This window comes from Ovis aries, chromosome 16, assembly GCF_016772045.2.
Source record: "Ovis aries strain OAR_USU_Benz2616 breed Rambouillet chromosome 16, ARS-UI_Ramb_v3.0, whole genome shotgun sequence".
Lineage (NCBI taxonomy): Eukaryota > Metazoa > Chordata > Mammalia > Artiodactyla > Bovidae > Ovis > Ovis aries.
In genome coordinates, this window is record NC_056069.1 from 38,366,833 (window position 1) to 38,384,979 (window position 18,147).

Sequence of the window (18,147 nt, forward strand, 5' to 3'; positions counted from 1 at the left end):
GACCAGGCCAACAATTTTCCTTGAAAGGAAGTCTTCTGTGCCTATGGTAGAAAGTATGTGTGTGCATGTGTGTGTGATACAAGATCTCTAAGACTTCTGAGACCACTTGAGTTAACACCTTCCCTCTGTCTCTGTTGACAGGTACAAATCTGCCGCAGAGGCCACCAGCATCATTGCACGCTCACAGCCCCTGACCCCTGCCCAGCGGCTGGTGGGCTGGATCGACCACATCCTCCAGACAGGGGGTGCAGCCCACCTCAAGCCCCATGCCTTCCAGCAGCCGTGGTATGAGCAGTACCTACTGGACGTCCTCTTGTTCCTGCTGATGGTCACCCTGGGCACTGTGTGGCTCTGTGGGAAGCTACTGGGCCTAGTGGCCAGGTGGCTGTGTGGGGCCAGGAAACTAAAGAAAGCCTGAGGCCAAGTGGAGCCTTGGAGAGGGTGTGCTGGGGAGCCACTGGTTCTTTGAAGTCTTCCCCCAGCACTGTACTTGCCTCCTCCCCTTCACTTTTACTTGATGATAGAACATGCATTTCCCCTACTTTTTGTCTCTGTTTAGAAATCTTTCTGAAGAACTCTTGGGGTGCTTTTTAAAGATACTGTGGTAAAGAATACATCACATGCAATTTACCATTTTAATCATTAAGTAGTAGTTCAGTGGCATGAAGTACATTCACTCAGCTGCGCAAACATCATTATCCTCCAATTCCAGAACTCTACTCATCTTTCCAAACTAACATTCCACACAGGTTAAATGATACCGCACCCCACCCCCGCCCCCGCCACCAGCTTTCCCTTAACCACCATCAAGGTTCTAGCAGCCCATGTCTACTTTTGTGTCTGAATCTACACTTGAGTTTCTGGATTGCCCCTGACCAAGGGACGCCTCTCCTCAGCCCAGCCTGCTCCCTGCTCCCTTGTGATCCTGGCACATGGTGTTCTGACGACTCCCTTGTCCAGGAGCCTTCTCAGGCTCTTTCCCCATTTCTCTTTCACTTTTCATAAAACTCACTCGAGCTGTTTGGTCAGTTCTTCCTTGTCAGCCTTCCTCTTGCGTTTCCTTTTCATCTCACCTCACAGCTCAGGAAGCCTGGCCTCCGTCCTGCAGGTTAGCAGGGACACCCCTGTGAGGACTTGGTCCCCTCTTGCACAGAGCACTTCCTTCACTCTTGGGCCTGGAGCCTGCCTTTGGTCCACAGCTGAGGCCACCTGTTGCCCACGTTTCAATGTTCCATCCTCAAGATCCCCACTTGAATAATTAGTTACGAAAACCTAAGTGGAGAAATGGAACCTCCATGCAAGGCTTGGGGCCTTAGGTCCAGGAGCTATGGCTGGCCCAAACCTCTTGATACAGGAAACATTCCATCTGCCATCCCACCTAGCAAAGAACATCCCTACATGTGGTAAACTCTTAGGGATGACATTCAGTTTCTAGTAACAGAAGCTAGAAAAAGAGTGGCTTAAACACTCTGGAGTTTTAAAGTGTTTTTTTATTTCCTGGACACAGCCTGGAGACAGGTGGTGGAGGGCTGGGGTCGTGACTCATCCTGCTGTCTGTAGCTTAAAAAAAAATTTGTTTTTTGAACACCTGTCCTGTACTGTTCTTCTAAGTTGGCTCTCTGGTTTGTTGCTCTCATGAAATATTTTACCTTTGGTGATCCTGTCTTCCTGTTTGCTTTTGCATTCTGAAATGGAATTAAATTCCTCCTTAAAAGTTTCATCATGTGGTATCCAGTGGATTAAAACATGATGAAGAAAATGTTAGAAACAAGAGATAGCCCTGGCAACTGCAATTTTGGGTTGCTTAATTCTGGGTTGTTAATCACATGTCAAAATAGTTCAAAGGAAAACATGAAGCAGTTACTACAAATGCTCCCTGCAGAGATAGGAAAAGACCACACCTGCTAATGTTGGGATGGGGTCTGCCTGGTTGTATGGAGAAGTGGGTGCCCAGTGTCTACCAGTTCTGTGAGTTCTTACGCTGCAAGGGAGTCCCACACAGTCAGGAGTATGTCAGATACAGAAGTGAGTGTGTCTGTGTGTGTGAGAGATAAGGTTTTATTTCTATAATTCTTAATGAAATCTCGTAAACTGGTCTCTGACGTAAATTTCTTGAGGGACAGACATGCAGCCCTATCTGGGTTGTCACTGGAATGAATGACCAGAGTTTTATTCCCCTCATAGGCAACACAGGGACCTAAGGATGAGGCTCCCTGGTTGATAACTCCCTTTTTCCTGCTCTCACCACAAAATCCTCACTGATGATCAGGTAACTCAGTGAAGCCAACCCTTTCTGCTGCTTTCTAGGCTCTGTCCCAGTCCAGGAAATCTGACCAATAGCAGTCACTGAGCCAGAATGAGGCCTCCAGCTTGTTCCCTTCAAGTACCCTCTGCAGGGCTGGCTGCCAGCACGGTCTTGATGGCATGGAAATCTGATCCATCACTCTCTGATCACAGGCCTTTGTTGGCCCCCATTGCAGGGAATACAAGGTCTCCGTGATCTCTTTCTGGCAACTGCAGCAGGCACATCTTGAAAATTCTGAAAGAGACCCACAGAATATGTTCTCTTGATTTTTGACAAAAGTGCAAAGGCAATTCAATGGAAAAAGAAAAATCTTTTCAGCAAACTGTACTGGAACAATTGTATATCTGAATGGGATTGGCCTTAATTTAATATACACAAAGGATATTTTTATAAATGTATTTCATTGAAATATAGTTGATTTACAGGGTTGTATTGATTTCTGCTGGACATCAAAGTAGTTCAGTTATTTATTTATGTATATACATGTGTGTATATATATATATATATATATATATATACATATATACATATATTCTTTTTCATAGTCTTTTCCAAAATGGTTTATCACAGGATATTGAATATAGTGCCCTGTGCTAGACAGTAGGACCTTGTTGTTTATCCATTCTATATATATAATAGTTTGCATCTGCTAATTCCAAACTCCTGATTCCTCTCTTCCCCAACCCTGCATACCCCTGCTGCTGCTGCTGCTGCTGCTACTGCTAAGTCGCTTCAGTCATGTCTGACTCTGTGAGACCCCACAGACGGCAGCCCACTAGGCTCCTCTGTCCCTGGGGATTCTCCAGGCAAGAACACTGGAGTGGGTTGCCATTGCCTTCTCCAGTGCATGAAAGTGAAAAGTGAAAGTGAAGTCGCTCAGTCGTGCCCGACTCTTAGAGACCCCATGGACTGCAGCCCACCAGGCTTCTCCATCCATGGGATTTTCCAGGCAAGAGTACTGGAGTGGGCTGCCATTGCTCTACCCCTATCCTCTTTGAAAACTACGTCTTCCTGTATGTCTGTGAGTCTGTTTCTGTTTCAGACAGGTTTATTTGTGTTGTATTTTAGATTTTGCATATAAGTGGGATCATATGGCATTTTTCTCTTTGTCTTTCTGACTTAGTTCACTTAGTATGATAATCTCTAGTTTCATCTATGTTGCTGCCAATAGCATTAGTTCATTCTTTTTCATGGCTGAGCAGTATTCCATGGTACATGTGCACCACATCTCCTTATCCGTTCATCTGTCAATAGACATTCAGGTTGTTTCCTGTGTATCTCACAAAAGGATTTTGACTGGACTCCGTACCACACAAAATGAACTCAAAGTGTATCAAAAGGCCTAAACGTAAATGTTGAGAATATGAAAATTTCAAAAGAAAGTCTTCGTAGTGCAGGTAGTTATTGAATTACGACTCTTATTCAAAACATTGACAATACCAATAGTTGGCAAGGAGATAGGGCTACTGGAATCCATATGTTTCACTGCTGATGGGAACATAAAGTGATTCAGCTACTTAGGAAAGTTGCTCTACAGATTCCCAAACAGTTAAGCATCCACTTACCATTTGACTGAGCCATTCCAATTCCAGGTATTTATTTAAATTAAATGAAAACATGTGTCCACCCGAAAACTTGAACATAAATGTTCACAGTGGCTTTATTTGTAACAGCTTCAGCTTAAGAAAATTGGTGAATGGATTAACACATTGTGGAACATCCATAAAAGAACTATGGCTCAGCAATAGAAAGGAACATGCTACTGATGTACCCAACTGTATACATGAATCTCAGAATGATCTTGCTGAGCAAAAGAAGCCAGACTTCAAAGAAATATGTATCCACATGATTCACTTATATAAATTCAAGAAAATGTAAACCAACTTCTGCTGACAAAAGGTAGACTATTGGTTGCATGGGGCTATAGGCTGTGGGAAGGTGGACTGTAAATGGGGTGATGGAAGTGTTTTGTATCTTGATTGCAGTGGTGGCTTTGTATCTGGGTACACCCATCAAAAGTGGATGTCATTTTTTATACACAGATTAGGCTTTAAAATTGATTTGAAAATCTCTATGGATAATACATGTTTTTAAGTGTTTTTCTATTTGAGTACCTCAGATTTTAGTATTTGGGAGTTATTGTTGCATTCAAATATAACTGAAAATGCAAATACATTATAATTTCCAAATTTTGAAAAAGGAGGAGATATCTGTGTGCAAGAAGTAGGGCAATTTTCTGGAGAGGACTAATTGTAAAAGCCTTGGTCAGATTAGGGGTCAAGTTCACATACTCAGACCTAATCCATGTCTATTTTATGAGTGGTTTCCTGGGTTCTTCCATAATTATGACATAGAATTACACATTTGAGAAATTATAAGCACAGGAAAATATTTAATTTTGAGCTTTAGTGGATATTAAACATGATATAAACTAAGGATTTATGCATTAAATACCTATTTTTGGAGGTTCATTTTAAGATTCTGAGATGAAGTTCAAGATGTCATGTACATTTCCTTTCATTGTTGTTGTGCTTACCTGTTTTTGCATCACCTCCAGCTGTGACCTCATATTGATACTTTTGTGTATTGATGTATACCAATGCTCTGTAGATGTGATTTTCCCTTATGTCAACCTCTCTCTTTTAAAAAATTAATTAATTTATTTTAATTGAAAGATAATTACTTTATAATATTGTAGTGATTTTTTGCCATACATTGACATGAATCAGCCATGTGTGTACAAGTGTCTCCCATCCTGAACCCCCTCCCACCTCCCTCCCCATCCCATCCCTCAGGGTCATCCCAGTGGACTGGCCCTGAGCACCCTGTCTCATGCGTCGAACCTGGACTGGCGATCTGTTTCACATATGGTAATATACATGTTTCAGTTTTGTTCTCTCAAATCATCCCACACTTGCCTTCTCCCACAGAGTCCAAAAGTCTGTTCTTTACATCTGTGTTACTTTTGCTGTCTTGCATATAGGGTTATTGTTACCATCTTTCTAAATTCCATTTATATGTGTTAAAATGCTGTATTGGTGTTTTTCTTTCTGACTTACTTCACTCTGTATAATAGGCTCCAGTTTCATCCACCTCATTAGAACTGATTCAAATATATTCTTTTTAGTAGCTGAGTAATATTCCATTGTGTATATGTACCGCAGCTTTCTTACCCATTCATCTGCTGATGGACATCTAGGTTGCTTCCATGTCCTGGCTATTATAATCAGTGCTGAGATGAACATTGGGGTACACATGTCTCTTTCAATTTTGGTTTCCTCGGTGTGTATGCCCAGCAGTGGGATTGCTGTGTCATATAGCAGTTCTATTTCTAGCTTTTAAAGTAATCTCCACACTGTTCTCCATAGTGGCTGTACTAGTTTGTATTCCCACCAACAGTGTAAAAGGATTCCCTTTTCTCCACACCCTCTCCAGCATTTATTGTTTGTAGACTTTTTGATAGCAGCCATTCTGACTGGCATGAGATGGTACCTCATTTTGGTTTTGATTTGCATTTCTACAATAATGAGTGATGTTGAGCATCTTTTCATGCATTTGTTAGCCATCTGTATATCTTTGGAGAAATGTCTGTTTAGTTCTTTGGCCCATTTTTTGATTGGGTCATTTATTTTTCTGGAATTGAGCTGCAGGAGTTGCTTGTATATTTTTGAGATTAATTCTTTGTCAGTTGCTTCATTTGTTATTATTTTCTCCCATTCTGAAGGTTGCCTTTTCATATTGCTTATAGTTTCCTCCGTTGTGAAAAAGCTTTTAATTTTAACTAAGTCCCATTTGTTTATTTTTTGCTTTTATTTCCATTACTCTGGGAGGTGGGTCATAGAGGATCCCGCTGTGATTTATGTCAGAGAGAGTTTTGCCAATGTTTTCCTCTAGGAGTTTTATAGTTTCTGGTCTTACATGTAGATCTTTAACCCATTTTGAGTTTACTTTTGTTTATGGTGTTAGAAAGTATCCTAGTTTCTTTTTTTTTTTTTACAAGTGGTTGACCAGTTTCCCCAGCACCACTTGTTAAAGAGATTATCTTTTCTCCATTGTATATTCTTGCCTCCTTTGTCAAAGATAAGGTGTCCATAGGTGTGTGGATTTATCTCTGGGCTTTCTATTTTGTTCCATTGATCTATATTTCTGTCTTTGTGCCAGTACCATACTGTCTTAATGTATGTCAACCTTTCTTTGTTTGGTTTATCATGCCCTAATTGCAAGTTATTGCAAGGTGGTTACATTATTTATTTAAATGTCAACCAATTATTCAAGTGGAAGGAAGTAAATGAAATGTATGTGGTCTTACACAAACTCTTAGTACAGGACTTAACTTCTTCTGAAAAGCAGCCTTTATATAAATGCATTTAATCCAGGTCAACAATTTGATTCAACCAACACTGAATGATTTCATCTCTGTACAGTGTACCGTGCTGAGCACCTTGGAATGTGCAAAGATGATCCAGACTTTCCTGGCCCTCTACTGGCTCTCAGTCAGTTTCCCATTATCTTACTGATTAATTAAAAGGCAGATGTATCTGTTATTGGTGGTGCATCTTCTCTAAGTGATTGCTCCCTAAGAGTTTATTAGTTTGGCTTATAATTTCAGTGATTTCACGTTGTTGTGTCAGTCACTCAGTTGTGTCCGACTCTTTGCAGCCCCATGGACTGTAGCCTGCCATGCCCCTATGTTCATGGAATTCTCCAGGCAAGGATACTGGAGTGGGTGGCCATGCCCTCCTCCAGGGGGATCTTCCCAACCTAGGGATCAAACCTGGGTCTCCTGCACTGCAGGCAGATTCTTTACCATTTGAGCCACCAGGGAAGCCCAATTTCACTTAGTGAAAGTCAAACAGACAGCTTGATGCCATGAGGTCAGCTGCCGCAAGAAGGGGTATTTCTGGATGAAATGGCTAGTGGTGTGTGGAGAAGACACTCAGAACAACCCTGCAGTGGAGGTGGGGAGCGCATCTAATCCTGTCAGTGTCAGCACCAGCTTAGTGCTGCTTAATCAGAGTCATGACCATAGGCAGAGGCTCTCAGCATCTAACCCCCAAAGAGAGAAAAGGACTTATTTTCAAACAAGTGGCATTTTTTCTTTTTTTTTGGCCCCTCAATTTACATCCTGCTGGAAATCCCCTCAACCAAGACAAACCTCCATTAAAATCCACAGAGAACACACCCCCTTGACCTCCAGGGTAATTCTGAGAAATTGACAAGGTGGATTTAGAGTCTGCTCTAGAGACTATAGAAATCAATGGCCACCGTTGCCTGAGAATACATACAATGTAAGATAAGAACATATCTTCATGGTTCTAGTCTTCCAATCTTTGTGTCACTTCATTATGGAAGCAGGAAAAGTGGCAGAGATGATGAAGGTAGGAGAGATGCCATAGATACAATGAGAGAGAACATGATTTAGGGGTTCTTTTTCTAAACAGGGCCACTTCTCCTCTGGCAAACTTACTATTAGGGAACAAGTATAAAAAGAGATGAGAAGTGAAAAAAAAAGAGGAGAAAGGGAAAAAAACAGACACCAGGGACGGAAACAGTGGGAAATTACATCTTCTCTGTGTGTCTGTGAGAAGGTGGGAGAACTTTGAGTCACCTGTAATTATACCTGCCTGCTCCCTTGTGTTGTGATTTTAAGTCTCACCTGATAATTAGACACTCTAGCAGCAAGTCATCTGGAGACAACAGAAGGGCAGGAAAGATTCGCCTAAAGAAGGAAGAGAATTTGCTTAACATTATCTTATAAAACCTAGGAGGCAAGTTTGCTCTTCTAGAAACCAAACAATTGCTAGTCAACTTCTGGCTGGCTTCTCTCCTAGAGTAAACAGCCTAGGTTTTGACAGTCACTGCATTTCCTAGGCAACAGAAGTGTAAACTCAAGAAAAGGCAGGGCTGGGATCATGATTGACAATAAGTTGAGCCAATGAGACTGTAAATTTGCAGTAGTGATTCCAAGATATCCAATTGGCAGGAAGAAGGCAGATCAGGAGGGGTGAGGATGGAAGGTAAGAGGGAGGGGCAAAGGGGGATGGGAGGGGACCAGTCTTCCCAGTTGCAGGAGAGAGCGTCCATAGTTTCAGTTCAAAGCAACTGGTGGCAACAGGTTAGCATTTAAGGTAAATCAAAGGTTTTTTTTTCCATTAATACTATATTGATTTGATCACTTTTGTTTCACTATAGCTAAAAAGGAAAGAAGACAGTAGATGTGACTTTCTAAAAAGAAAATCAAAATGTTTATGAGCATTCTTGGCTGTCTGGCTAGCATGGAAATGGCTTGGTACTGGGAGAGGTTTTTGTCATCTTTGTGTAGCGGTGCTCAGATAAACATGTAGAAAATCAATTTCCGTCAGTAAAGGAGAAGGAAACAACCATCAGTGAGCAGTTACTAGGTCCTGGGTGCTTGAGTGTGAAGTGTTTGGGTAAGTTGCTGTAAGCAGCCTGGATGACATTGATAAAACAGCTTCAGGAAGGTCAAATATCTCCAAATTAAAAACGATGAAAAGATTGAGCTTTGCTTTAGACTTTGGTTTGTCTAACATTCTAAGTTATGTTATTTCTGTGACACCTTGCCTGCTGAACTGACCACTTAGAATCAGATAAGAATCAGAATTCTTATTAAACTGACACAATATGTTAAAAATTATATTAAAGAGTTGATTCGATTGGTCATGAAGTTGAAAAGAACCTTAGCAAATGGTAATACCATTTATCCAGGTGTCCAATCCCCTGGCCTCCAGTCTGGGGCACAGTTAAGCCATACTTAGTAGATGGAATTCTCTCTTGTTTTTGAATCTCTTACTTTTTCCTCAAAATCTTACAACTACAGAAATCTTTTAATTTTGTCATTGTGTATTTTAAATAGTGAGATTTAAATTGTGAACATTCATTTGTATTTCCATTCAAATAGTAATTATCTAATAATACTAATGATGAATTCCAGTAGTAGTCTGTAGTATTCTGTTAAGTGTTGATAATATGATAACAGGAAACTTAAAGGTCTGTGCCTTTAAGGACCTAGTAGGAGAGGCAGTCCTGAAAGAGAAGAGTTATGTCATAGTGCAGTGTGGATGTCTGTGGGCTTTGCACAGATTATGCCAAGGAAGATGCAGGCTGTTTCACTCTGAAGAGAGTGGTTATATGAGGCCTCACCATAGTGGTTTTGCAAGGAAGAGTAGGATTTCCCTAGACCAACAAGGGAGGGAAGGTGTTCCGGAATATGGGAGTTCATGTACAAAGGCACAGAGATGCAGAACACCATGATGTGTTTGTGGAGTATGAGTGAGTATGGATGTAGAAAAGATAGTGAAGGGATGGAGATTAGTAGAAAAAATACTGGAGGGATAGGCAGGGCCAATGTACACAACAAATGCTAAGATGTTTGCTCTTTAGCTGTACACAGTGGGGAGCAACCAAAGGATCTTAGACTTGAGTATGCAATTCGGATTTCCATGTTATGAAGATCACTTGGCCAGTCATCTGAATGATAGATTGGAAGGACAAGATTGGAGGCTGGGAAACAGTTGAGGGGAAATTTCCACAATGGAAATAGGAGAAAACCAGGTCCTGGGCTAAAGTGGTATCCATGGCAATGGAGGCAGGGGAAGGAACAGATTCAGGAGGTGTCAAAATGGTGATATTTTACAGGAATTGGCTGCTAATTCAAGGCAGAGGGTGAAAAGAAGTCTAGGATGATGTTCAGTTAATGACCTGGAAAGTGGTGTTGCCATTTCCTGAGGCAAGGAATAATAAGGAGGCAAGGATAATGAGTTTGGTTCTGGTACATTAAACTCACAATGTTTGTAGGTTATTAAAGTACACGTTTTGTGTGGAAATTTGAGATCTGGCTCTGGGGCTGAGGAGAGTGAACGAGTTGGAATAAAGATATGGGATGAGTTGTAATAAACAGTGGATGAGGCTGAGATTGCTGCAGGATATATGAGAGTGAGAAGAGGATAAATCATGGAATCCTGGAAAATAGTAGCATTTAAAGACAAGGGAGACACCAAAGAGATCAGACCTGAGAGGAAGGGAGATAGGAAGTTAGATTCATAGACATTGAGAGCAAAGAGTTTCAAGAAGGATTGAAAAAGGTCTTGCTGGGGGGAGTGAAATAGGGTGACTGTTGAAGTTGGCAGTCAGGCTGGTAATGACTTCCTGAGTGTATGTTCTCTGGAGTGACAGAGTGAAGACCAGCCTGCTGTGGACTGAAGTAGGAATGGGGCATGAGAAAGTTAAAAACAGAGTCTCTTCCAAGTAGTTTGGCCTTGAAGGGTGAGAGCTGGGGGGAGTCTAGGGCTGAGGGACCACTGCAGATTCATGAATGAAAGGGAGCAGTTGGTTACAGATATAGAGAGGGAGGGGGGATATGAGAATGGGGGAGTGAGAGGTATAAACTGTTGGGTATAAGAGGTCGAAAAGAGTTGAACATGACTGAGCCACTAACACTTTCTCCGCTTGCCGTCTGATCTCCCTGCTGGTGCCTCCCGTGAGCTGAATTCACCTGAAGCCTTAAAGCAAAGAAATCTGGTTAATGCAGTTCATAGAGGTCAACCTCCTGTAGCACAGATGTGGGTGGAGACTGGGGCAGGGGAGGGGCTGGGCAAACAGAATATTGAGCTCAGCGTCCCTGGTGACTCATGGTAAAGAATCTGCCTGCAGTGCAGGAGACCCGGTTATGATCCCTGGGTTGGGAAGATCCCCTGGAAGAGGGCATGTCAACCCATTCCAGTATTCTTGCCTGGAGAATCCTATGGACAGAGGGACCTGGCAGGCTACAGTCCCTGGGGTCACAGAGTCAGACACAACTGAGTGACTCACACTTTCACTTTTAGTGAAAGATAACCCTGATAATCCAGAGGCTGAGGAGATTTAGGAGATTGATAGTAGAATAAGGGATTGAGGAAAGTCTGATGTCTCTGCATGAGGGGAGCTCTTGGTCTCAACGGACATGCCTCGCCTGGTAACTTGTAGTTGTGATGGGTGCGCAGGTGCAAAGAGCAGAGTGCTTAGTTTCTTGTATCAGCTTTTTCTTTCATCTCGTTAATTAATACATTCAACAGATTTTACCCTATTGAATTTTCCTTACAAATTTTTGATCTTCATTCTGGTCTCAGTTTTGTATATTAAAAAGTATCAAGGTGCGTAGAAGCAGTTTTTTTGTGTTCCAGAAACAAACAAGCTGGCATTTGGGAGAAGACAGTGTTACAGGAATGATTGCTGTGGTGCAGAAAGGCCACGGCTGCCTCCACGGGACGCTAATGTCCGTGAACATTCCCACCATCCGTGATGTTCTTGCACACCTCCAGGCATGCTTCCATTGCCACCCAGGACCCTGTTTTCCCTCCAGTGCTCCTACATATTTTCAAAACCTGAAGCCGAATAGAATTAAGATTTCCCCAATACTTCAAAGTGTACAGTGTCATTTGTGTGAGCAGGGCAGTACTTACGGCTGATTCATGTGGCTGTAAGGCAGAAACCAACACAGAATTGTAAAGCAACTGTGTGTGTGTGTGTTAGTCGTTCAGGTGTGTCTGACTCTTTGCGAACCCATGAACTGTAGCCCACCAGGCTCCTCTGTCTATGGACTTCTCTAGGCAAGAATACTTGAGTGGGTTGCCATTTCCTTCTCCAGAGGATCTTTCCCATCCAGGAATCGAACCTGGGTCTCCCACACTGCAGGCAGATTCTTTACTGACTGAGCTACCAGGGAAGCTCCTGTAAAGCAATTATCCTCCAACTAAAACTAAATTTTGCAGAATGCTCTTACTTTCTCTGGAAGCTGTTTTGTGTGTATCACCTCTGCGGTTGTCCTTGACCTCAACAAGAGCTCTTCACATAGAAGAAGGGACAGGCAAAAGGGCTCCAGGAACTTCCAAGGCCAGTTGTCCTCACTAAGTGTGCTTTGGCTGTAATACTGCTAATAAGCTCGTCTCAGGTTTAATATATGAATGATTTATGATGACTACAGTGGTTCCTTGTTTAAAAAAGAAATACTTTCTGAAATGTTGTGGGTAATTTACAAAAGCCCCCTGGGGAAGTGGCAGCTGCAGAAGACCCCATTCAGAACTTTGTTTCTGCTACTTACGTCTGAACTTAATCTCTTTGTACCTATCTCTTTATTTTGTGAAATTGAAATGTGTATGTGTGCTAAGTCGCTTCAGTTGTGTCTGACTCTTTGGGACCCTATGGACTGTAGCCTGCCCAGCTTCTCCGTCCCTGCCATTCTCCAGGCAAGAATGCTGGAGTGGGTTGCTATGCCCTCCTCCAGGGGATCTTCCTGACCCAGGGATCAAACTTGTGTCTCCTATGTCTCCTGCATTGGGAGGCAGGTTCTTTACCACTAGTGTCACCTGGGAAATAGGAATAGTTCTCTTTAATGTAAGTAAAAACACTTACAGCAGAGAGCCTGACAGAGCGCGTCCTCAATAAATGACCTCTCTTCTAGTATGATGTTTCCTTTGTGAGGTCGCTAGGGGCTGCACGCTATTTCTATATCAGTCACCCAGTGGTGTCCAACTCTTTGTGACCCTATGGACTGTAGCCAGCCAGGCTCCTCTGTCCTTGGGATTCTCCAGGCAAGAATACTGGAGTGGGTTGCCATTTCCTCCTCCAGGGGATCGTCTCCACCCAGGGACTGAACCCACATCTTCTGCTTCTCCTGCATTGGCAGACAGATTCTTTACCACTGAGCCACCGGGAAACCCTTCTTCTGTATAGGATCAGATGCTGAATAGTTAAAGCTTTGTATGCCAGAAAGTCTCTGTAGCATCTATCCAGCTTGGCAGTGGGTTGAAAATAGCCACAGGTAACACATAAGCAAGCATATGTGGCTATTTTCTAATAAAACTTTATTTACCAAACTAGGCAGAGGAGCAAATTCAGCCCGTGGGCTGTGATTTGATGTCCTCAGGCCTAGTTCATCTTAGGCAATGTTTGCCTGAACTCAGAGTATGCTTGATAACAGCATATGTTAAGATGACCTTATTCATTTTGGAAGAACAGAGTTTGAGGAATGAGAAATCACCAAGGTGCTAACTTCTGCTCCCAAGACTTGGCTTAGTACTTCCATCAGGGTGGTCTTATGGCCCCATCTGCCTCCAAAAACCTCAGGCTGCAAGTGAGATTATGGAATAAATTGATTTAGAAGTTCTTACACTGTTACTTTCTGGAGGGACTCTGTTATCTCTACCGGTCTCTTCTTCTTTGTAAACAGAACCTGGAGCATGGCAAAGTCTCCAGCTTAACATTAGGTTTCCCAGCTGTCTTAGTTCATCTGGGCTGCTGTAAAAAAATACTACAGACTGGGCAGCTTATGAATAACAGATAGTCATTTCTCATAGTCTTGGAGGCTAGAAAGTCTAAGGTCAAGCACCCAGCATGGTTGGGTCAAGGCCCTTTAACTGGTACAAGGATGGCTTCTCACTGGTGGCAGAAAGGGTGAGGGGTCTCTGCAGAGCATCTTTTACAAGGTACTAATTTGCTCTCAAAACCTAAGCACCTCCCAAAGGCCCCAACTCCTAATCCTATCATCTTTGGGAATTAGGATTTAATCATATGAATTTGGGGGGACACAAACATTGAGACCACAGAACCAGCCTCTTTTGCAGGAGTGACCAGTGAGATTTAAGTGAAAGGAGGTGGGTAGAGTCTTCTGGGAACCATTTAATAAAAGGCTGATTGAGCTGGGAAGTGCATTCTTCTTGCCTTCACATCTGTCTCTTTTTGGTTACCTGGAGGGTGATATAATGGCTGGCACTGCTGTACCTATTTTGTAACTTTGGGCATCTCTGAGAAAAAGCAACAATGGTAAGGTAAAAGGTAGTAGTTTTTCTGGACCTTGATGACTACTTGAACTGCCTCCAGACTTCTTTGATATGAAAGAAAAGTCTACCTCTACCATTTTTAGAAAAAATCTAGCTGTTTCTTTTATGAGTAGCTGGACACAATCCTGACACTGAACGTGGCATTCTGATATTGAATTTCTATCCATTAACACTTTTTTGGCTTTCTAGAAGTATCAGTTAAGAGCACACAGGTTGCAAATAAAGTGGCTATAAAATAAACATTAAATGGACAAATAATTCCAAAAAGAGCATTTTAAGTAAATGTAAAATAATTATAAAGTAGGTGATTTTGGTGACTAATGTTGCAAAAGGGCAAGTGGTGACCACATCTGATGCTTTACTCCCATCTAAAAGTGGAGGAAAATGTACACTTGGGCTTGGTCTTTGCAGCGGGTTTGAAATCACTGCGGCCAAGGTCTTATGGCACCTGAAAAATGGGATATTTAGAAGTTACATGGTTGGTTCTTAGGGTGTCTTCATTAAAACCAGGGAATTTGGAAGAAATGTTTATTTCAGTTCAGTTCAGTTGCTCAGTCAAGTTCTAATCTTTGCAACCCCTGGCAGCATGCCAGGCTTCCCTGTCTATCACCAGCTCCCAGAGTTTGCTCAAATTCATATCCATTGAGCCAGAGATTCCATCCAACCATCTGATCCCTTCTCCAGCTGCCTTCAATCTTTCCAAGTATCAGGGTTTTTTTCCAGTGAGTCAGTTCTTCATGTCAGTTGGTCAAAGTATTGGAGTTTCAGCTTCAGCATCAGTTCTTCCAATGAATATTCAGGACTGATTTCCTTTAGCATGGACTGGTTGGATCTCTTTGCATTCCAAGGGACTCTTAAGAGTCTTCTACAACACCACAGTTCAAAAGCATCAGTTATTCAGTGCTCAGCTTACTTTATAGTCAAACTCTCACATCCATACATGACTATGACTGCAAGGAGATCCAACCAGTCCATTCTGAAGGAGATCAACCCTGGGTGTTCTTTGAAGGAATGAAGCTAAAGCTGAAGCTCCAGTACTTTGGACACCTCATGCGAAGAGCTGACTCACTGGAAAAGACCCTGATGCTGGGAGAGGTTGGGGGCAGGAGGAGAAGGGGACGACCCAGGATGAGATGGCTGGATGGCATTACGGACTTGATGGACATGAGTCTGAGTGAACTCCAGGAGACGGTGATGGACAGGGAGGCCTGGCGTGCTGCGATTCATGGGGTCGCAAAGAGTCGGACACGACTGAGCGACTGAACTGAACTGAACTGACTCACTAGATGGACCTTTGTTGGTAGAGTAATGTCTTGGCTTTTTAATGTATTGTCTAGGTTGGTTTTCTTCCAAGGAGCTTTTCTTCCAAGGAGCAAGACTCTTTTATTTTTATGGCCACAGTCACCATCTGCAGTGATTTTGGAACCACCCCCCGCCCCCCGCCAAAATAAAATCACTCACTGTTTCCATTATTTCCCATCTGTTTGCCATGACATGATGAGACCAGATGCCATGATCTTAGTGTTCTGAATGTTGAGTTTTTAGCCAGCTTTTTCACTCTCCTCTTTCACTTTCATCAAGAAGCTCTTTAGATCTTCTTCACTTTCTGCCATAAGGGTGGTGTCATCTGCACATCTGAGGTTATTGATATTTCTCCCAGCAATCTTGATTCCAGCTTGTGCTTCTTCCAGCCTGACATTTTGCATGATGTAGTATGCATGTAAGTTAAATAAGGAAGATGGCAGTATACAGCCTTGACGTACTCTTTTCCCAATTTGGAACCAGTCTGTTATTCTATGCCCAGTTCTAACTGTTGCTGCTTGACCTTCATACAGATTTCTCAGGAGGCAGGTAAGGTGGTCTGGTATTCCCATCTCTTTAAGAATTTTCCACAGTCTGTTGTGATCCACATAATCAAAGGCATTGGCATAGTTAAAACTTTGGGCTTCCTTCATAGCTCAGTTGGTAAAGAATCTGCCTGCAATGCAGGAGAACTGGGTTTGATTCCTGGGTTGGGAAGATTCCCTGGAGAAGGAAATGGTAACCCACTCTAGCATTCTTGCCTGGAGAATCCCATGGACAGAAGGGCCTGGCAGGCTACAGTCCACGGAGTCACAAGAGTCGGACATAGCGACTAAAGAGAGAGATGTTTTTCTGGAACTGTCTTGCTTTTTCAATGATCCAGTGGATGTTGGCAATTTGATTTCTTGTTCCTCTAGATTTTCTAAATCTATCTTGAACATTGGGAAGTTCACAGTTCACGTATTATTGAAGCCTGACTTGGAGAATTTTGAGCATTGCTTTGCTAGTGTGTGAGATGAGTGCAGTAGTGCAGTAGTTTGAACATTCTTTGGCATTGCCTTTCTTTGGGATTGGAATGAAAACTGACCTTTTCCAGTCCTCATTGGTCTTTTTCAAATTTGCTGGCATATTGAGTGCAGCACTTTCACAGCATCATCTTTTAATATTTTCAAACAGCTCAGCTGGAATTCCATCACCTCCACTAGCTTTGTTTGTAGTGATGCTTCCTAAGGCCCACTTGACTTTGCATTCCAGGATGTCTGGCTCTAGTTGAGTGATCACACCGTCGTGATTATCTGGGTCACGAAGATCTTTTTTGCATAGTTCTTCTGTGTTTTCTTGCCACCTCTTCTTAATATCTTCTGCTTCTCTTAGGTCCATACCACTTCTGTCCTTTATTGTGCCCATCTTTGAATGAAATGCTTCCTTGGTATCTCTAATTTTCTTGAAGAGATCTCTAGTCTTTCCCATTCTATTGTTTTCGTCTACTTTGCATTGATCATTGAGGAATGCTTTCTTATCTCTCTTTGCTATTCTTTGAAACTCTGCATTCAAATGTGTATATCTTTCCTTTTCTCCTTTGCCTTTCACTTCTCTTGTAAGGCCTCCTCAAACAACCATTTTGCCTTTGAGCATTTATTTTCCTTGGGGATGGTCTTGATCCCTACCTCCTGTACAATGTCATGAACCTCTGTCCATAGTTCTTCAGGCACTCTGTGAATCAGATCTAATCCCTTGAATGTATTTCTCACTTCCACTGTATAATTATAAGGAATTTTATTTGGGTCATAACTGAATGGTCTAGTGGTTTTCCCTACTTTCTTCAATTTAAGTCTGAATTTGGCAATAAGGAGTTCATGATCTGAGCCACAGTCAACTCCTGGTCTTGTTTTTGCTGAATGTATAGAGCTTCTCTGTCTTTGGCTGCAAAGAAGGCTGCACCATCTGGTGATGTCCATGTGTAGAGTTGTCTCTTGTCTTGTTGGGAGAGGGTGTTTGCTGTGACCAGTGCATTCTCTTGGCAAAACTCTGTTAGCCTTTGCCTGCTTCATTTTGTACTCCAAGGGCAAATTTGCCTGTTGCTCCAAAGTATCTCTTGACTTTCTACTTTTGCATTCCAGTCCCCAATAATGAAAAATACATCTTTTTCGGATGTTAGTTCTAGAAGGTCTTGTAGGTCTTCATAGAACCATTCAACTTCAGCTTCTTCAGCATTACTGGTCGGGGCATAAACTGGAATTACTATGGTATTGAATGGTTTGCCTTGGAAATGAACAGAGATCTTTCTGTCATTTTTGAGACTGCACCCAAGTATTGCATTTTGGACTCTTTTGTTGACTATGAGGGCTACTCCATTTCTTCTAAGGGATTCTTGTCCACAGTAGTAGATACAATGGTCATCTGAGTTAAATTCACCCATTCCTCTCCATTTTATTTCACTGATTCCTAAAATGTCGATGTTCACTCTTGCCATCTCCTATTTGACCACTTCCAATATGCCTTGATTCATTTACATTTTGTACACAGATCCAGCCAAAGCCTTGCTTACCTTTGGGTAGTTTAGATATTTTCTTACTCTGCTTCTTTAAGATCTGGCAGGTTGCCTGACTAGAATAGATTGCAAGCAATTTCCTGGTAAAACCCCAGAGGCTCAAGACAGAGCAGAGGGGAAGAGTCAGATGGAGAAGGAACCAGGAGACTGCTGTT

At 42.3% G+C, this 18,147-nt stretch overlaps 2 protein-coding genes across 11 annotated transcripts in view; both read left to right on the forward strand.

The window, feature by feature from the left end:
* Window positions 1-6,849, forward strand: part of LOC101110449 (UDP-glucuronosyltransferase 3A1-like) — a 28,184-nt gene extending 21,335 nt beyond the window's left edge. For both annotated transcript variants that reach the window (XM_042233868.2, XM_004017050.6), the window contains one exon: window positions 142-6,849. In XM_042233868.2, the coding sequence (XP_042089802.1) occupies window positions 142-418 (277 nt within the window). In that variant the 3' untranslated portion in view covers window positions 419-6,849. The remainder of the gene's footprint in view (window positions 1-141) is intronic.
* Window positions 6,850-8,352: 1,503 nt separating this feature from the next.
* CAPSL (calcyphosine like) overlaps window positions 8,353-18,147 on the forward strand; it is a 37,239-nt gene continuing 27,444 nt past the window's right edge. For all 9 annotated transcript variants that reach the window (XR_006056533.2, XR_006056532.2, XM_042233870.2 and 6 more), the window contains exon 1: window positions 8,353-8,433. The gene's annotated coding sequence lies outside the window, so the exon portion shown is untranslated. The remainder of the gene's footprint in view (window positions 8,434-18,147) is intronic.